Genomic DNA, 18,409 nt, shown 5'->3' with positions numbered 1-18,409 from the left:
AGGCCTTAGACTGCAAATTCCTTGGGGCGGGGGCTGTCTTTTTATACTGCATTTGTACAGCATCTAGCATAATGGGGTCCTGGTCCATCACTAAGGCTCCAGACACTAATGGTAATACAAATTAATAATTAAAATTCTTCAGCTTGCAGTATACTTATCCGAATCCCAATTTAAAAAATTTGATCAAAAAGAGAACTAGTGAACTGACAAGTTTGGATTTACAGGTCAGACATCTGATGTCTAGTGAAACAACACAATGCCTCGAAAGTTAATTACAGTCTTGCAATTCAGAAAAATCCACGTGCTGGGTTGTGGCAAGAGTCATTACAGAAATAGGTGATAGCACAATATAACTAATCTAACAGTGAGAGTCAGACGAGATAACGTAAATAAAGCATGAAAAAAAAAAACAGAAGAGAGTCTTACCTTCCCACAGAAAGTACTGTAACTTCTCCTTGGCGGCTTTTTCTTGGTTCTTTAGATTTGTTGGTTGGCTTTAAAAGGTGCCATCTTTTGTGACTACAGCGACTACAAACACCCTTCTCTACTACTCCCCCAACTGTATGCAAGTGATGGCCACGACAGTTATGTTTTGATGGAGTATCACCTGGTGACAAAGGAGTGCCTGGACTTGTAGGACTGCCTGGAGTGGTAGGAGACACAGGGCTATTTTTAAAAACAAAACAACAAAAAATTAACTATGTTTAACTTTAATTGCATATAATTGTTCTTCTTAGAAATAGGGTTTCTTTAAATAAACCATCCCACTTTATTCTCTGATCACATACCCTAGGGTTGTATTCAGCTAGTGTTAAATTTAGGTTGTTTTTTCCCCCCACAGAAGGTAGTTTTAGCTGACAAAGATACTTTTCCACAGCAGACTAATGTCAATGATTTATTCCAGCCTTCCCCCCACCCTCCTTTTACTAGAGAAGACCAGCAGACACCCCGCTCCAGCAAAAAAGGCAGTTTTGCAAATTCACACACACACACATCTTCATTTTCTCTTGTGAAAAGTCAAAGAGAAGCCAAAACCATTTAGTTGTTCAAATTTTAAGTCAATCACATACTCCTGCATCATCAGCAAAGATTATTTTGAAATTGGCCCATATTTGAAAATGGACTTCTCTCAAGATTGTAAAGATATTTTCCTCAAAAAATTGCTCCAAGTAAAATAGGAGGTAAAATGAAGGAGAAGGAACAAAGTGTGTAAATAATGCATACAGAGGGCTGATTTACACACAGGCTTTGTACTACTATAATTATATTTGGTTAGAAAATGGTATAATTAAAAGTGGAACAACCCTCTCCTGCATGGATGCAGCTGTACCAACCTAAACGTGTTTATATTGGTGCTGATATAGTTAAATATGTTTTATCAGTACAGGCACCAGCACCTTTAGAGACTGGTACAACTGCATTCACACTAAGGGTATGTCTACACTGGCGAGTTTCTGCACAATAAGTTATACCACTTTTATTAAAGTGCTGGAATTAAACCGCTGTTGCGTATTCACACTGCGCTCCTTGTGACGATGGAGCGCATCCATATTAGCAGCTCTTGCAATGGCAAAGAGAGCAGTCAGTGCATTGTGGTAGTTATTCCATTGTGCAACTGGCAGCAGGGTGCTTTGGGAGGGGTTTGCAATGCCTCAGGGGGCAGACACAGCATCACATGATGCAGGTTTCCCAATCCTACTGTTCCATGGGCATCCTACTACATTGCCAGCTGCTTTTCAACTGAAAGGGGGGGGGCAGAGGGTGTCACAGGAAGAGTGTGTGTGTATAGAAGTGGGGAGAGACAGTGTTTTGGGGTACAGAGTGTGTCAGCATGCTGTCTTGTAAGTTGGGACAGCGGCAGGAAGCAACCAGGACTGGGGGGGGGGGGGGAACCCCAACATCAGCCTCTGCCTCCCTCCCTGGGCTCTGCACAGCAATCGCTCTCTCTCACACACACACACACACACACACACACACACACACACACACACACCTACCTCTCAGCCTCTGCCTCCCTCCCTGGGCTCTGCACAGCAATCGCTCTCTCTCTCTCTCTCTCTCAAACACACACACACACCTCTCTGTGCTCAACAGCACAAGCATTCCACATTAATGGCTTGCTGTGTGTCCCGGAGCAGATCAGCACAGCATGCAAGGGCTGTCAGAAATGGAGCTTTAAAAGGGGAGGGATGCATGTCTCCAGGGCAGCCAAGTTCAAAACAATGAGTAGAGCAGCCACTTGAGGGATTATGGGACACTTCCAGAGGCCAAATGATTGCTTTCTGCGCTGCAATGTGTTTACACTGCCAATACAGCACAGGACCCTCTGCGCTGTAAGGCTTATGACTCTTGTCGAGGTGGTTTTTTGGCAACGCTGCAACTGAGGAGTTTTGTGCATGAAGTGACTTGGCAGTGTGTACACGTCAGTAGTTACACCACAGAAAGCTGCTTTACTGCACAGAAACTTGCCAGTGTAGACAAGGCTTAAGGAGGGTTCTTCCACTTTAACTATCTCATTTTCTAAAACATATATAGTTGTATCAGTAAATAAAACTGCGTATACCACCTCAAAGTATATGCACATTTACAACAGAACAAATATTCTAAGAAAAAAGAAAGATGTGCATTTTTTGAAGTCAAGTTTTGTACAAATCAAGCCTCTAGAAAGCTACTCTCTGTTCCCCTCTGATCTTTCAGATCAGCCTCTAGAAATCTGGGTTAGTCCTCTAGCTCAGAGATCAGCAACCTTTCAGCAGTGGTGTGCCGAGTCTTAATGTATTCACTCCAATTTAAGGTGTCGCATGCCAGTAATACATTAACGTTTTTAGAATATCTCTTTCTATAAGTCTATAATATATAACTAAATTATTGTTGTATGTAAAGTAAATAAAGTTTTTTAAATGTTTAAGAAACTTCATTTAAAATTAAATTAAAATGCAGAGCCCCCTGGACTGGCGGTCAGGACCTGGGAAGTGTGAGTGCCACTGAAAATCAGCTTGTGTGCCGCCTTTGGCATGCGTGCCATAGGTTGCCTACCCCTGCTCTAGCTGTTAAGTGTTGGTTTAGGCCCTAGCCTTGTTTTAAAGAATTAAACAAGTGTGCAAAGGCACTATGAGTTGCTGTCAATTTTCAATCCTCAGTATGATAGATTTCTGCTGTAAATCTCAATGCATACACACAGAATTGAAAGTTCCTCAGAAAAGTTTCTCTCAGAAGAAAGAAAGGAAATCTTAGTGACTCAGAAAAATAAGACAAATGAAATCAAAATATTTTCTTTTCAATCAAAAGCAAGAAGGAACAAAAGAATAGAAAAAGCTTGATTAGCAAATAAAGTAATTTGTGGCAATCCGTACTTTTTCTAATAAGAGATACAGATTGCTGCTTTTACATAAAAACAAAGTAAGAGTCCTGTGGCACCTTATAGACTAACAGACGTCTGTTAGTCTATAAGGTGCCACAGGACTCTTTGCTGCTTTTACAGATCCAGACTAACACGGCTACCCCTCTGATACTTTGTTTTTATAAAATCAAATGTACATTTCTAGTTTTGATAAAAATGGATACTACATAAACTTACAGGAGTAGTGTTACAAGAATGTATGCATTTTTTTATTTTTTTTTTAAAAAGTAACTGCATCTTTGAAGTAGTATCCCTGTGATTAAGCTCCCAAATGACTGCTATTGAACGTTATTCAATCTAAACCTAGAGTGAACAAACTTTCAGTTATCAAAATAGCATTTAAAGGATTCAAATTTCACTGAGATTTCAGTTTTAATTAACATAGAATCATTGGCAGGGTACATCTTGACATGCAGAGAAAATATACACAGTTAAAATAGGAAGCCTTACCTTTCAGGATCACACACACTGTTATCTGCCACCATGGCCTTTAACATATCAGCATTTGCTGCAAAAAGCATAAACAGACATTGTTATAAGAAATGTGTTGCTATGTCCTTGTATAATCAAAAAAGATAGTAAAAAGTAAGCAAGCTGAAGATTCTAATTTTGACCCAGAACCCACTTAGCTAAAGTGCATTAACAGCAATCTCACAGCTCAACTGAAGAGTTCTGAATTTAGTTCCATCTAGACTAGAGAAGTCTGCATTATGGAATCTCCAAAACGCAAGATGCCAAAGGCATCAAGGTCCTTTCCAGTCCTACAATTCTATGAAATGCCCAATTACTGAAATTTATGGACGTTTATATTGAGAAGGTAAAGTTACTCTTGCTATAGAACACATATCTCAGTCCCAATGCAAAGCACATATATTACTGTCTATGTTATGAGAATGCTTGCCATTAATAACATGCACACAATCTATCAGTACTGATCACTCTGCCTAAAAAGCACTTCCAGGCCACAAGTCAAAGATTAGTAGAGTTAATGAATATTTAATTATTTGGATGGATTTCAAATGAATCATTTCAGCCACTACTAAAATAATGCTGCCTTTTGGTAAAATAAGCAGCTGTGTAACAGTACAGACTAGTACTACACAACCTCAAGTAAACTACTAAGAATTATAGGCAGATGACACATTCAAAGCAACATATTGAGGGCCAGCAACTCCCAACCTGCACAAAAAAAATATTCCAATTATAAACAAGTTAATTCTGAACTGCCACCACATTCTCTCTTCAGGGTATTTATGAATGTACAGAAAGGCCTTAAACTGTGAAAAAGCCCAAGTTTCCGGAGGAAAATCTGGTCCCATTCCCTTACCTTCCAGGACATCCATATAGATACTAGCCTTTGTGTTGCTTTTGGCATTTTCCTAGAGCTGTACTGCTACCGGATCACTAGTTCAGCTATGCACTGCAGGTTGGATGCCACAAAGGAGAAGTTAATGGTCTAAGGGGCAGTCTTAACATGTACATAAATTTACACTGGGAGAAACTACTAGAAGAGCAGTTCAATACAGAGCAGCTACTCCCTGATTAAGATCCCATAACTCTCTAAAAACCCATGTAAATCCAACTGTTTTATGTTGAAAAGAGCAGATTCCATCAATGTTACCGAGAAGAATGCTACACAGGCACCACTCATGTCTGCATAGCTGCTCAGAAGCATTCTCTTCCCTTCCAAACATTTCTTTCTTTTTCCACTGTTTAGATACAACCATCACAAAGTAAACAGCAGTGTTGCTGTCCTGTTTTCCCTACTTCACTGAAAACCTTTGCCTCACTCACACATGTGCAGTAATTGGAACTTGCCCCTCCATTTCAAGCCATTCAATGTGATGGTAGTATTGAAATGCTCCCATATAGGCTTTGACGTTACCATTAAGCAAACAAGCTAGTTCTTTTATCTTCTCCTTTTAAAAATAAGAAAATTCAGCCTCTTGCAAAGACTGAAAAGTTAAAAAAAAAATAGAAATGACAGGAAAAGCAAGTTTGCAGTTTTGCAGTTGTGTTGGTTCCAGGATATTAGACAAGATGGGTGAGATAATATCTTTTATCAGACCAACTTCTGTTGGTGAAAGAGACAAGTTAAAGTTCTGACATGAACCAACCTTCCAAAAGAAAAAAAATTAACTTTAGATAAGATATGGAAATTCTCATTCTAAAAAGCAATTTCAGAATGTTAAGTGTGTGCAAACAAGAACATAAGAATGGCCATACTGGGTCAGACCAAAGGTCCATCGAGCCCAGTATCTGTCTACCGACAGTGGCCAAAGCCAGGTGCCCCAGAGGGAGCAAACCTAAGAGGCAATGATCAAGTGATCTCTCTCCTGCCATCCATCTCCACCCTCTGACAAACAGAGGTGAGGGACACCATTCCTTATCTATCCCGGCTAATAGCTGTTAATGGACTTAACCTCCATGAATTTATCTAGTTCTCTTTTAAACGCTGTTATAGTCCTAGCCTTCACAACCTCCTCAGGCAAGGAGTTCCACAGGCTGACTGTGTGTTGTGTGAAGAAGAGCTTCCTTTTATTTGTTTTAAACCTGCTGCCCATTAATTTCATTTGATGGCCCCTAGTTCTTATATTATGGGAACAAGTAAATAACTTTTCCTTATTCACTTTCACCACTCATGATTTTATATACCTCTATCATATCTTCCCTTAGTCTCCTCTTTTCCAAGCTGAAGAGTCCTAGCCTCTTTAATCTCTCCTCATATGGGACCCGTTCCAAACCCCTAATCATTTTAGTTGCCCTTTTCTGAACATTTTCTAATGCCAGTGTATCTTTTTTGAGACGAGGAGACCACACCTGTACGCAGTATTCAAGATGTGGGCATACCGTGGAGTTATATAAGGGCAACAAGATACTCTCCATCTTATTCTCTATCCCTTTTTTAATGATTCCCAAGACACTATAGAGTGTATTGGAATGAAGCAAGCCTATAATATACTATGGAAACACTTCAAAAAAGCTACATAGTATCAAACTGCATCAGAGGGATTCACATCTTTAATGGAGAACACTGATTTTAAACTGTACCTTCATTTTTCATAATGATGTTGACAATTCGCCCCACAGTATCGTTATTGTCATTTACACTTTCATTCATTTCTATGGGGAAAAACAACAATATATAATCAGTATTACTGCCTCCTAGAAATTATTTTTCCTACGGTAAAGAAAGGAAAACTTCTCATGGAATAAAAAATTTTTATATATATATATATATATATATATATATATATATATATATATATATATATATATATATATATATATATATATATATATATATATATATATATATATATATATATATATATATATATATATATATATATATATATATAAATAAAATAAGTATTAAATCGCTGCCATATTAAAACAAAACACTTTTTATTGATTTTAGTAACAATCCTGAAGACAGTCCTGTAGCCCTTATTCAGGCAAGATTCTCTCACTAAAGACATCAGGGCTGAGTTCTTAAGTTCCATATTTTATGTATTTTCCAATTTCTATCATCACTTTCATCCTCCTCCTCACCTCAATTTTAAGAGAGCAGAAGGAATATAAGTCTCAGCAGAAAATGGGTATGGAGATTAAACTACCACATTTGGAATGCTTCACATTTGACTAATAGATAAGAAATGGGTTGTTACAGGGAAGTTTGCACTGCTATACTGTTAACCACAACAGACTTCAGTATCTAAGACTGTAAAATCAGCACCTTTCACTACAGGAGTCAAGTACTGCCAGCGCCAAGCATTCAAATATCACGAGCCAGACCCTCCCAAAATCATGAGATTATCTTAAAAATTGAAAGATTTTATAAAAATACGAAATTTTAGATTTTGTTTGCCTTCTAGTGTTTGAACCTTTAGGATTTGCATTTTTAAGCTTTTCCATACAACATAGGGATAGAAACTTTTTTTAAAATGAAAGCCAAGATTTTCATTTAACAGCATGACTCCAGGAGCCAGGGCTTTAAGAAAAGGCACTAAATATAATGAATATATAAATATACTTGTGTACAAAATCTCTGAATTGAGAATTCTTGGGGGTGAGTCTCACAAAAAGCCTTCTCAAAGTAGTATAAGGGGTGAAAATTGACCCTGTGACTGGATAATGAATACACCACTGCCTTTCACTCTCTTATAGGGCTGTCAACTTTCTTATCCCTGAAAATAAACCCCCATCCCTTCCCTGGGGTCCCACCCCCTGCCCTGCCTCTTCCTCCGAGGCTCCGCCCACCACCCACCTGTCCCCCTCCCACACTCTCTCCCCACCCTTGTCTCTGTCACTCGCCCCCTCAGCCCCTGGGACTCACCTGCCACCTGCAGAGCTGGGCCTGCAGGAGCTGGCACAGAGCCTGCCCATCTGTCCAACTGGGGCACGGCAGGGGTCAGTCCCCAGACCGAGGGGCTGGGGCGGGGAATTCGGGGCACAGCAGGGTCTGTCCCTAGAGCAAGGGACTGGGGCAGAGGGGGAATTGGTCCCCAGAGCGAGGAGCTGGAAAATCGGGACACAACGGGGCAGGAGGGCAGACAGGTTACACACACACACCCCTGGATGGCACTAGTACCTACTTCGGAGCCCAGTCCAGCCAGCTAGTTCTCTCTGTTAGGCTGGTGGGGCAGGGAGAGCAGCAGCTGCTAAGCAGAGGCGCTCCTTCAGACTCCAGCGGCAGCGGCTGCTTTTTCTGCCCCCTCCCTCCCCCCCACGGTGGCAGAGGCCACTGACGGGAGGCTGCCAGTTTCCCTTTTCAACTGGACATTCAGGTTGAAAACTGGACACTTGGCAACCCTATGTAGCAACAAAAATAGAGAGAGTCACTTTCCTATTCTAATAAAATTAAAATATTGAATAAGGAAGAAAGCATTATCCCTAAAGCTACTTGTTCTCTTTGCTTCACTGAGGAGCTCCTGCCTGTCTCCTCAATAGAACTCACCCTACCATTCCTATCTGACTTCCAGCTACAAAGTTAAAGAAAAATACCCAAGGCTCTCACAGGACCTCCCAATACGGACAGCAATGGGAACAACCTACCAGGCCTAAGCTTCTCTCCTCTGCTCCCAAGTCAAAAAAGTAACTTCAGTACCACATGCTACTGAATTCATGGAGCTACTAACATACACTCCAAGTACTTTTTGACAAGTAAGGGGACAAGAACAAGAGTACAAAAGAACAAAAAAGTTAGAGAGGAAAAAAGGAAAAAGGTGAGGGGGAAAAAAATGATAGCAGCAAATGTGCTAAGAATACCAAAGAATACAGCCAGAGCACACCAATGTTCCAATCCATCACAACAGGGAAGAAGAGAGAGGGTGAAAACCATAGTACTAGAGTATTAAATTTACTCAAATAAAATTAAAAGTATCTGCACTGTTAAACACACACCAAAAAGCTATGCTTTAATAAATGCTGGTTTATGGATATCTATCTTTAAAAGAGTTATGCACAGCACACTACTGCTGCTGACAGCAAATGAAATACAAAGAAGTGGTTAGCTACTCAGATCTCAGTTTATAGTCACAAAGGCTATAAAGTATTTTGTATGCAGTGTTGTTGTAGCGTGTTGGTCCCAGGATATTAGAGACACAAGGTGGATGAGGTAATACAATGTCTGTTGGTAAGAGAGACTCTAAGAGACCATGTCTCTCTCACCAACAGATATTAATCCAATAGAAGATGTTACTTCACCCACCTTGTCTCCATGAAGTAGTTTGTACACTCTGAAACTTCAAAACAAGATTTCAAAAGTATATTTTAGAGGACTGGCATTGGGAATTGGTAGAATTTCCCAATGGAGGTCACTTGGTTAGGTTGGGAATGGCCAAAAGTAATTACCATTTGATTGTCTGTTAAATCAATGTTCTTAAACTATTTAATAGAGGATATATATTATAAGGAGGTGGGGGGGGGGAAAGAGTCCAGCTATGGATCATTCCAGATTAGTAACATACTGCATACAAATTAACAAAAAGACATTGACATTACTTACCTATCTTTTCACGAAGTTTTTCCTCTTCAATTTCTTGCTCGGCCTCTGTTGTACACCGATACCCTTTTTTCTGAAGCATGTGACAGATGAGGATCCCCAAAAGGCCCATGATGAAAAAGACAGGAACCAACCCATAAGCAAGATATTCTGGATGCACACCACTTCCTGTGTGATCACCGACAGCGCGAGTCGTAGTACTTTCTAAACCATGGCTTGCCAAAATATTAGGAAAATCTTGATTTCCTATGTAAAATAAAACACATGGTTATGAAGCACAGTTGTAGATAATACTTTGCACTTTCAAGTAGCTCTGACTTTAGGCTCTCAAAGGATTGGGTGAATTATGAGCCTGATCCTAAGACCACTGAAGTCAATAGGAGTCTTTACACTGATAGATCCAGGTCCATTGGTGAATTAAGCCACAAACCCCTTTAACAAGTAGGTATTCTGTTTTACAGATGGCGAAACGAGCACAAAAGGTGAAGCAACTTGCTTAAGGACACAGCAGTTCAGTGGCAGAGCTGGGAACAGAAGTCAAGGGTCTAGCCCCGCTGGCCCCAGCTCTACCCACTAGGCAACATTCCATCCACAAACATTTATTATATTTCAAAATAAGGAGGGAAAAATGTCAAACTTTCTTTTTATAGTTAAATCAAAGTTCACATCAACACAGATCCTTACAGATATCATGAATTTCATTTTGTTTAGCTCAGACACAGAATTTAAGACAGAAAATCACTAGTGCTGAAATCCCACCTATGCACCTAGTAACAATGAGAAACTGACTAGGGCTATCACCATAAAGATGGCCCATTTTACAATACTTTCTGTACTATCTGAAAGGGGAAGTGTATGTACTGTCACAGATCATTACAATAGTTCATTGAATCGGAAGTATACCTGCATCTCTGCAGCTATTACGCTGCATTAGAGTACTGTCTATTGTTATGATTATGCCTCTGAACCTGCTGTTTAAGCCATGCTCAGATGCACCCCCAAACTCACCACCTCACCACTCAAGAAGTTTATCTCCAACGCAAACAGACTTCCATAATGCTGCTCAATGTTACCAGTGGCTAAATATTATCCATTACTCATCCTTATCTGTGACAAAATGGAAAAAAAGAACATCAGTGGAATGAAAAGTGGAAATGGATCTGATGTAAAATGAAAAGCAGTTCACATCTAATCTAAAATACTTAATAGATTCTACTGGAGGCCATTAACTTTAATGAATATGTAATTGTTTATATGTCTCCCTATCACTCATCATTTGGTCCTACCACACTGAAAGTTTATTCCTCCCACTCCCCATCCCCCTGTGGATAAATATTATCCACACCTACATCTCAGAAGCATTAAATAACCCCATTACCTCCCCTTGGCTCGAGTATAACCTGACACTACTTTAAAAATAGGACCCTTGCAGATCTTATCTTCCATAAAAAAATTGAGATACTGGAAAGATCCATTGAGTGGAAACTGGATTTGGCACCAAAAATGACAACTTTCAGCTTTCGCTGGGGGTGCTCCACCTCCCATCCATCCCTTCCCCCATGTCTCCACCCTCATCCTGCCTCTTCCTGCCCCCGCACTGCCCCATCACCCCTGAACACACCCTGCCCTCACTCCACCTCTTCCTGCTCCTGCTCCTCCCCTCCCCCTAGCGCCTCCCTCCCACCGTTGAACAGCTGATCAGCAGCAGGTGAGAGGTGTAGGGCATGGAAGGGGAGGAGCTGATGTGAGAGGCCCACCAAACAGCTGATCAGCAGAGCACATCAAACAACTGATTGGGGGTGGCTACTGAGCACCCACTCTTTTTTTTCCATGGGTGCTCTAGCCCCAGAGCACACACAGAGTCGGCACCTACGTTTAGCACAGACCCTTGTAATGGGAAAAATATATATCACCAAATTTAGGAGAGGCCACTTGTTCTTCCCATACTGGGGTGATATAAGACATATAAAGAGGCTTTTACAGTAGAAGTAACTTATTTTACTTTGTCTCCTCAATTTTCACCTCATACAGATCAAGAAGGTGAAAATTATCCTGTTTAACTGTACTTCAATACGATTTCTTAAAGGTTAGCTTTCACTTCCTCCCCATAATATTGGCACACAGTTTGGACCAACCTGTAACTTTAAATGCTTCTCACTGAAAAAAGTTTACATCCATTATTTGCTTATACCAAGTGAAGATTTTATGTACAGACTTTGTCTAATCTGCTCTCTGTACCTTATGGAATACAAAATGTGCTAAATGGTTTAGGAAATCAGGGTGTCATACACGCACAGCGGCTGTTAAAGTGAAAGCAATTAGACACCTTTAATGATTTGCTACTTAAAATAATATGCACACCCCTAAACTCCATTACAATTTGTTGATTTCTAAAAAGATTCTAGAATATAAAATCTTCTAAATCTGAAGTAAAAAAGCATAGTTTGTGCCAAGAACTTGTACATTATAACAGAAGTGAAAGAGGTATTCTATACTGACATTTAAACTCTCACAAAAATGTCACTAGTCAGCTGAATAAAAAAGGTTTACTGGTATGAATGTAGAGGCAGATTGGCCCTTCTGGAACAGGAAATACATGCAAATGTTTTAAAGACAGCAGTCAATGTTTCACATGGCTCATTTTGATTGAGACCAATTTTGGTTTTATCTGTGCAATACTATTCGAGTACTCTAAATTTAGACCAGCTTGTAGGTCTGCCTTATCTAAAGATATTAAATATTGCAGAGAATGTGGGAATTCTTTCCTTTCTTCGATCATCCCTCTTTTCTCCTTGTCCCATCCCACCAAATAATTTTGAAGTCTGCAACGAAAGTAACATGGCTAAATTAAGAAGACCCACCAACAGCCAGTAGAAAAGTAAGGAAGGTGTGAGAACATCTGGGCAAGTGGATTCTCCTACCTAAAACAGCCTAAAACAAGAGCACTCTCAAAATACCTGAGAGCCACTTATGGACTTTTTGCGGACACAGACTAACACAGCTGCTACTCTGAAACCTATGGAATAGGCATGATGAAGGCAGCCTCTCTGCTATAGCAGTTAAGTCTACAGTTACCTGTGCCAACCTTGCTAGCTTCCTATGTACTGCTCAGATGCTTGGCTTCTATCCCATTCACTCATTTCCTCCATTTGTTCCCCCCACCCTCACACACATCTCATTTCCCTTGAATTTTGCAATATTCCTGGATCTATGGTACTGTGACATCAGCAACAGTTGAGGTGGAAAAAGGAAATGCTGCAGCTCAGCCTTCAGAAGTGTCATGACATTTTTTAAACCTAATTCTGGATGTAAATAAGTTTGATAGAGAGAGGGAGCCCGTAAGAAAAAAGAAACCTTTGCAGTTTAGGTTTAAATATTTTGTATGTATGGACTCAAATAGCAATATAGCTTGGAATGGGACAAATATTTAAATTCGTATTCCAAATGTATTTAAAAATTTAAAAGGTATACTCTATACTATAAGGTATGTTAAAGATACATTGTTATTGCAGTAACTAAAAGCAAGTGTTTGAACAAATGGCTTGAAAAAAAGAAGGGTATGCACGTCTATTAAGAATTGTATGAAGTTTTTGCAAAAAGTGAAAGATGTCTAGCAACTTTTTTCTCTGCAGAAAGAAGAGCTCCCACCATTTGTGCAATTTAGATAATGTAATAAGAAAGCTACATTTAAGTAAATGTAACTTAGATTTGAAATACATGAACCAGGTCTTCACTATTCCCTCTTTGTCAGAGGTCTTTAACAAGAATGTTGAAGGATCTGAATAGTGATGTTACATAACAAGCTGGAACTGCAGCTTCCCACAAAAGTGAGCAGGGAAATTCTGATAGAAAGAAGGTGGTGTCCACTAAGGACTTGTCTAGAAAACTAGAAAAAGTTTTACCCACTGTGGTAGACCCAGGCCAGTTGGGTATAGCACAAGGCAGATATACTGGCCACTGGGTTAACAGTTTTCTGTTCCCTGACTGACCAGAGCAGGGGCTGCTCTAGGCTAATGAGAACACCTGACTAATTAACCTGCAAAGAGTCAGGTGGGGCCATTCAGTTAATGTGACCACCTGACTCTAATTAAGGCCCTGCTGATACTATAAAAAGGGCTCACTCCAGTCAGACAGGAAAGAGCCGGGGTGAGGAAGTGCGACTGAAGGGCTGGTTACTGAAGACACCCTCAGACCATAGTTAAAGGAGCCTTAAGGTAAGGGTGAATAAGGGAGAAGCAGGAGAGCTGTGGGGAAGTGGCCCAGGGAAATGTAGCAACTCTGGCAGTGAAAGGTTGGCTGCCAACAACTGCTACCGTTAGGGTCCTTGGGCCGGAACCCGGAGTAGAGGGCGGGCCCGGGTTCCCTCCAACTCACCACTACAAGAACATCTCCTGCAAGGGGAAGTCAGGCCCCTGTCAGGACAGGAGGCTGAACAGAGACTGTGGGAGTTCTCTCATCAACCCCTTGCAGGCCTATGATGAAAAGGGCTCAGTAGACTGTAACCCTGGCCCTAGAGAGGGAAGGGCTATGTGGAGGGTCACAGTGAGCCACTGAGGCTAGCATAGAAGCGCAGAACCCAGGGGAGCAAGGTCAGACCTCTGCCACACCACAGAAGTTCTAATAGAATACTGCTACTGACATAGCTATTTCAACAGAGAGAGTGAACATTTGGCTACCTTTTTGCAGTTTTCACCTTAGCACCAGAAGCCACACAGATCAGTGGAACTTCTCTTGCCCATTTTAAGGACAGGGTAAGGAATTTTTTCACATTTGCAAGAACTACACTGTCGAGACAGAGGGGATACTGAGGATGAGCGGAAGATAGCAAAAAAGCTAACCAGATACTGTAGGTATTCACTGACAAACTGTACACAGTGTAACAGTGTTTTGGGGGCCTGTACTACACACATTGAGTGGTAGGACTGGATCATGATGCAAATCTGGGATGATCAGCAATAGCTCCAGAACTTTTGTATGTGGAAGGCCACATTCCTGGTGTTGTATGCCACACTCATCCCAGCACTAAAGTGCATAGACACCAAGACAAGAGCTGCTCCGACAGTAGAGAAATGGGTGGTAATTGTTCTCTGGAAGCTTGCAACCCCAGTTGCTATTGGTGGGTGAACGATCAACCGAGCATTGGATGTCTACAGTACAGGCAGCTGTCATACAGTTCTGTAAGACAAACAAACATCTCCTACTTCACAGGCTTGTTGGTGAATGTGTCCACAAAACAATAGAAGATTTGATGAGATAGGATGTCCTCAATCAGGGTAGGGCAATAGATAGGATGCTTTTCCCATTTCTGACCCCCACCCCAAACTGCTTCTGAGGACAAACACAAAAGGGAGCTTCATGCTTATGTAAGCATTGATGGATCACCATAGAAACACAGGCCTGGACATAGGCATGTGCCCAGGGTGTGCTGGATGTGCCCAGGCACACCCTAATGCAGGGATGGGCAAAGTACGGCCTGGGTCTGGCTCCTCAGGGCTTTGGATCCGGCCCGCGGGACTTGCCATGTGGTGCCGCAGGCCCCCGCACCTCTCTCAGAAGCAGCCGACACCACATCCCTGGGGCTTGGGGAGGGCAGAGGGCTCCATGTGTTGCTCCAGGCACCGCCCTTTGCTCCAGTCACCACCCCCCACAGCTCCCATTGGCCGGAAACAGGGAACTGCAGCCAATGGGAGCTTTAGGGGAGGAACCTGAAAGTGTGGCAAGGGTGTCATAAACAGATAGCTAAGGGTTAATGTCTCTTTCGCCTGAAGCACCTGACCAGAGGACCAATCAGGAAACCGGATTTTTTCAACTCTGGGTGGAGGGAAGTTTGTGTCTGAGTCTTTGTCTGTCTGCCTGCTTTCTCTGAGCTTTGAAGAAGTAGTTTCTGTTTTCTAATCTTCTGTTTCTAAGTGTATGGACAAAGAGATCAGATAGTAAGTTATATGGTTTCTTTTCTTTGGTATTTGCATGAATATAAGTGCTGGAGTGCTTTGATTTGTATTCTTTTTGAATAAGGCTGTTTATTCAATATTCTTTTAAGCAATTGACCCTGTACTTTGTCACCTTAATACAGAGAGACCATTTGTATGTATTTTTTCTCTCTTTTTTATATAAAGCTTTCTTTTAAGACCTGTTGGAGTTTTCTTTTCCGGGAAATTTCAGGGAAATTGAGTCAGTACTCACCAGGGAATTGGTGGGAGGAAGAAATCAGGGGGAGATCTGTGTGTGTTGGATTTGCTAGCCTGATTTTGCATTTCCTCTGGGTGAAGAGGAAAGTGCTTTTGTTTCCAGGACTGGGAACGGAGAGGGGGAGTCACTCTGTTTGGATTCACAGAGCTTGTGTCTGTGTATCTCTCCAGGAGCACCTGGAGGGGGGAAGGGAAAAAGGATTATTTCCCTTTGTTGTGAGACTCAAGGGATTTGGGTCTTGGGGTCCCCAGGGAAGGTTTTTCAGGGGGACCAGAGTGCCCCAAAACACTCTAATTTTTTGGGTGGTGAAAGCAAGTACCAGGTCCAAGCTGGTAACTAAGCTTGGAGGTTTTCATGCTAACCCCCATATTTTGGACGCTAAGGTCCAAATCTGGGACTAAGGTTATGATAAAGGGAAGCGTGCAGAGGCCTGTGGCCCCCCTTCCCACAGGAGCCACGCAGGGACATGGTGTGGTGAGGTGAGGTGAGAGGCATGGCGTGGGGCCAGGGCAGGCAGCGTGCCGCTACCACCCCGAGCCGCTTTAGGTAAGCGGCGCCGGGCTGGAGCATGAACCCCTCCTGCACCCTGCCCCCCAACTCCCTGCCCTGAGCCCCCTGCCTGCATCCCGTACACCTCCTGCACCCCAACTCCCTTTCCTGAGCCCCCTCATATGCTCTGCACCTCTCCTCTGCCCCAATCCCTTGCCCTGAGCCCAATCCTGCACACCGCACCCCCTCCCACGTCACATTCCCTCCCACACCCCAACCTCCTGCCCTGCATACAATTTCCCCACTCTGATGTGGCCTTCAGCCCAAAATGTTTGCCCACCCCATCCCCTTATCAGCAGGTAAGTATGCCCAGTGGTCTGTGATGGGATGTTAGATGGATTGGGATCTGAGTTACTACAAAGAGTTCTTTCCTGGGTGCTGGCTGGTGAGTCTTACCCACATGCTCAGGGTATTTGGGGTTGGGAAGGAATTTTCCTCTAAGCAGATTGGCAGAGGCCCTGGAGGTTTTTTGCCTTCCTCTGCAGCATGGGGCACAGGTCGCTTGCTGGAGGATTCTCTGCAGCTTGAGGTCTTCAAACCACAATTTGAGGACTTCAGTAACTCAGACATAGGTAAGGGGTTTGTTATAGAAGTGGATGGGTGAGATTCTGTGGCCTGCATTGTGCAGGAGATCAGACTAGATGATCATAATGGTCCCTTCTGACCTTAAAGTCTAATATCTCAAACATGTGGTTTTGCGTTTTAATTTAATCGCATGATGCACTCTTTTAGTTTTAAAATATGGATTGTTGTATTATGCAATAAGCGCCAAATTGCATAATACAGATGTTGCAGAAATGTATAGAAAGCCCACATTCGCTCGCAGCATGCATCCCCACTACTGCGGCGCCGCATTACATTGGTCCTCCTCTTCCCCTCTGACTACTATTCTAGAAAATTCTTTGACCTATATAAGCGGCCACATCAGGCATGCCCAGTGCAGTGTCTACAGTGTTTGTAATCTTTGTCACGTGTACTCTACTGAAATAGCATAAGAAGCCCCTGGCTTTGTTTTCATTCAATCATATGATACTCCCTTTTAATTTTATAATATACAGTTCGTTGTTAAGATAAGAAAAGGAGCAGAAAAACTGAATTATAATGAATGTGCTGTTAGTAGTGCAAATACCTCTAACTGCTCGGTTAAGAACTTACATGAAGATAATCCGCCGCCAGTTCCAGTGCTTGCAATAAACTGAGTAATGACCAACAGAAACAGACTGTCTCTTAGTTCAGGTCAGCGTAGTTCCTATTCAAAGCCATCAAACATTCCATCTGATGACCCAGTCTGTGATATTCCAATAAATAGATTAGAACACCAGTCTCAATTATCTAGAGGTTCTTATCAGCCTAGATTGAGCATGTTTCCTAGAAGTAAAATAGGGTATAAACAAAAAAGTTTTCAGTCCAATTAGTATGAAAAGTATAGGTAGTTAGAATATAACCCATCAAAGGATGCAGCATTTTGCTTTTACTGCCGTTTCTTCTCCTCTAATGATCCAGCAAACAAAGGACACACTGATCCAGCATTTATTGATAAGGGATTCAGAAATTGGCATTGGGCTAACAAATGTATTAAAAACCACTTGTTAAAATCTCATGTGTTGAGCTGTTCTTCATGGTCCAGTTTTAATGATGTATTGATGCACTGTTGGATGAGGGCAAGCAGGACTTATCTCTCTAAACAAGAAGAATGGTGCCATAAAAAGTGTAATGGAGCGACTGATTAACATTGTTCTGTGTTTGGCAAAAAGTGTTAGACCATTCAGGGGTCACAATGAAAAAGCTGACAGGTTTATTTCTTAATCTTGTCAATATGCTCCAAAAATATGATCTCGTAATGGCAAAGCATGTGCAACACTCTCCTCGAAATGCTATCTGAGTAATCGCATCCAAAATGATTTAATTGTGGCCTTCCACAATGTTGTGCAACAAAAGATTGTGTCTTCACTAAATGGAAAAATGGTCTCAATAACACTACTGACTGTGGACACCATGAACAGGTGTCCATTGTGGTGCGGTATTTTGACAATGAAAAACAGTCCAGTTGAACAGTGCCTGTTCAGAGACTATTAACAGTTCATACTCAGTCTATTTTTGACCAGTTAAATGACATCCTTCGCATTCTTAAAATTGACTGGTCATCAGTGACATCTGTCTGTTCCGATGATATATCTACTATGTCTGAATGTATTGCAGGAGTTCAAATGAAATGTAAAGAAAGAAACAGTGAAATACTCTATGTATGTTGCCATGCACATTGT

The 18,409-nt window shown here is 41.7% G+C and overlaps 1 protein-coding gene across 4 annotated transcripts in view; it reads right to left on the bottom strand.

Moving 5' to 3' along the window:
* Positions 1-18,409, bottom strand: part of RELL1 (RELT like 1) — a 46,621-nt gene that overhangs the window by 13,236 nt on the left and 14,976 nt on the right. For all 4 annotated transcript variants that reach the window (XM_050947993.1, XM_050947992.1, XM_050947994.1 and 1 more), the window contains 4 exons: positions 9,411-9,653; positions 6,452-6,523; positions 3,851-3,908; positions 427-666 (listed from right to left, as the gene is read on the bottom strand). In XM_050947993.1, coding sequence (XP_050803950.1) covers positions 427-666; positions 3,851-3,908; positions 6,452-6,523; positions 9,411-9,653 — 613 coding nt within the window. The remainder of the gene's footprint in view (positions 1-426; positions 667-3,850; positions 3,909-6,451; positions 6,524-9,410; positions 9,654-18,409) is intronic.

The sequence above is a fragment of the Gopherus flavomarginatus genome, chromosome 3, assembly GCF_025201925.1.
Source record: "Gopherus flavomarginatus isolate rGopFla2 chromosome 3, rGopFla2.mat.asm, whole genome shotgun sequence".
Classification (NCBI taxonomy): Eukaryota; Metazoa; Chordata; order Testudines; family Testudinidae; genus Gopherus; species Gopherus flavomarginatus.
Note: the sequence above shows the minus strand (reverse complement) of the source record. Positions and strands in the feature narration are given on the sequence as shown.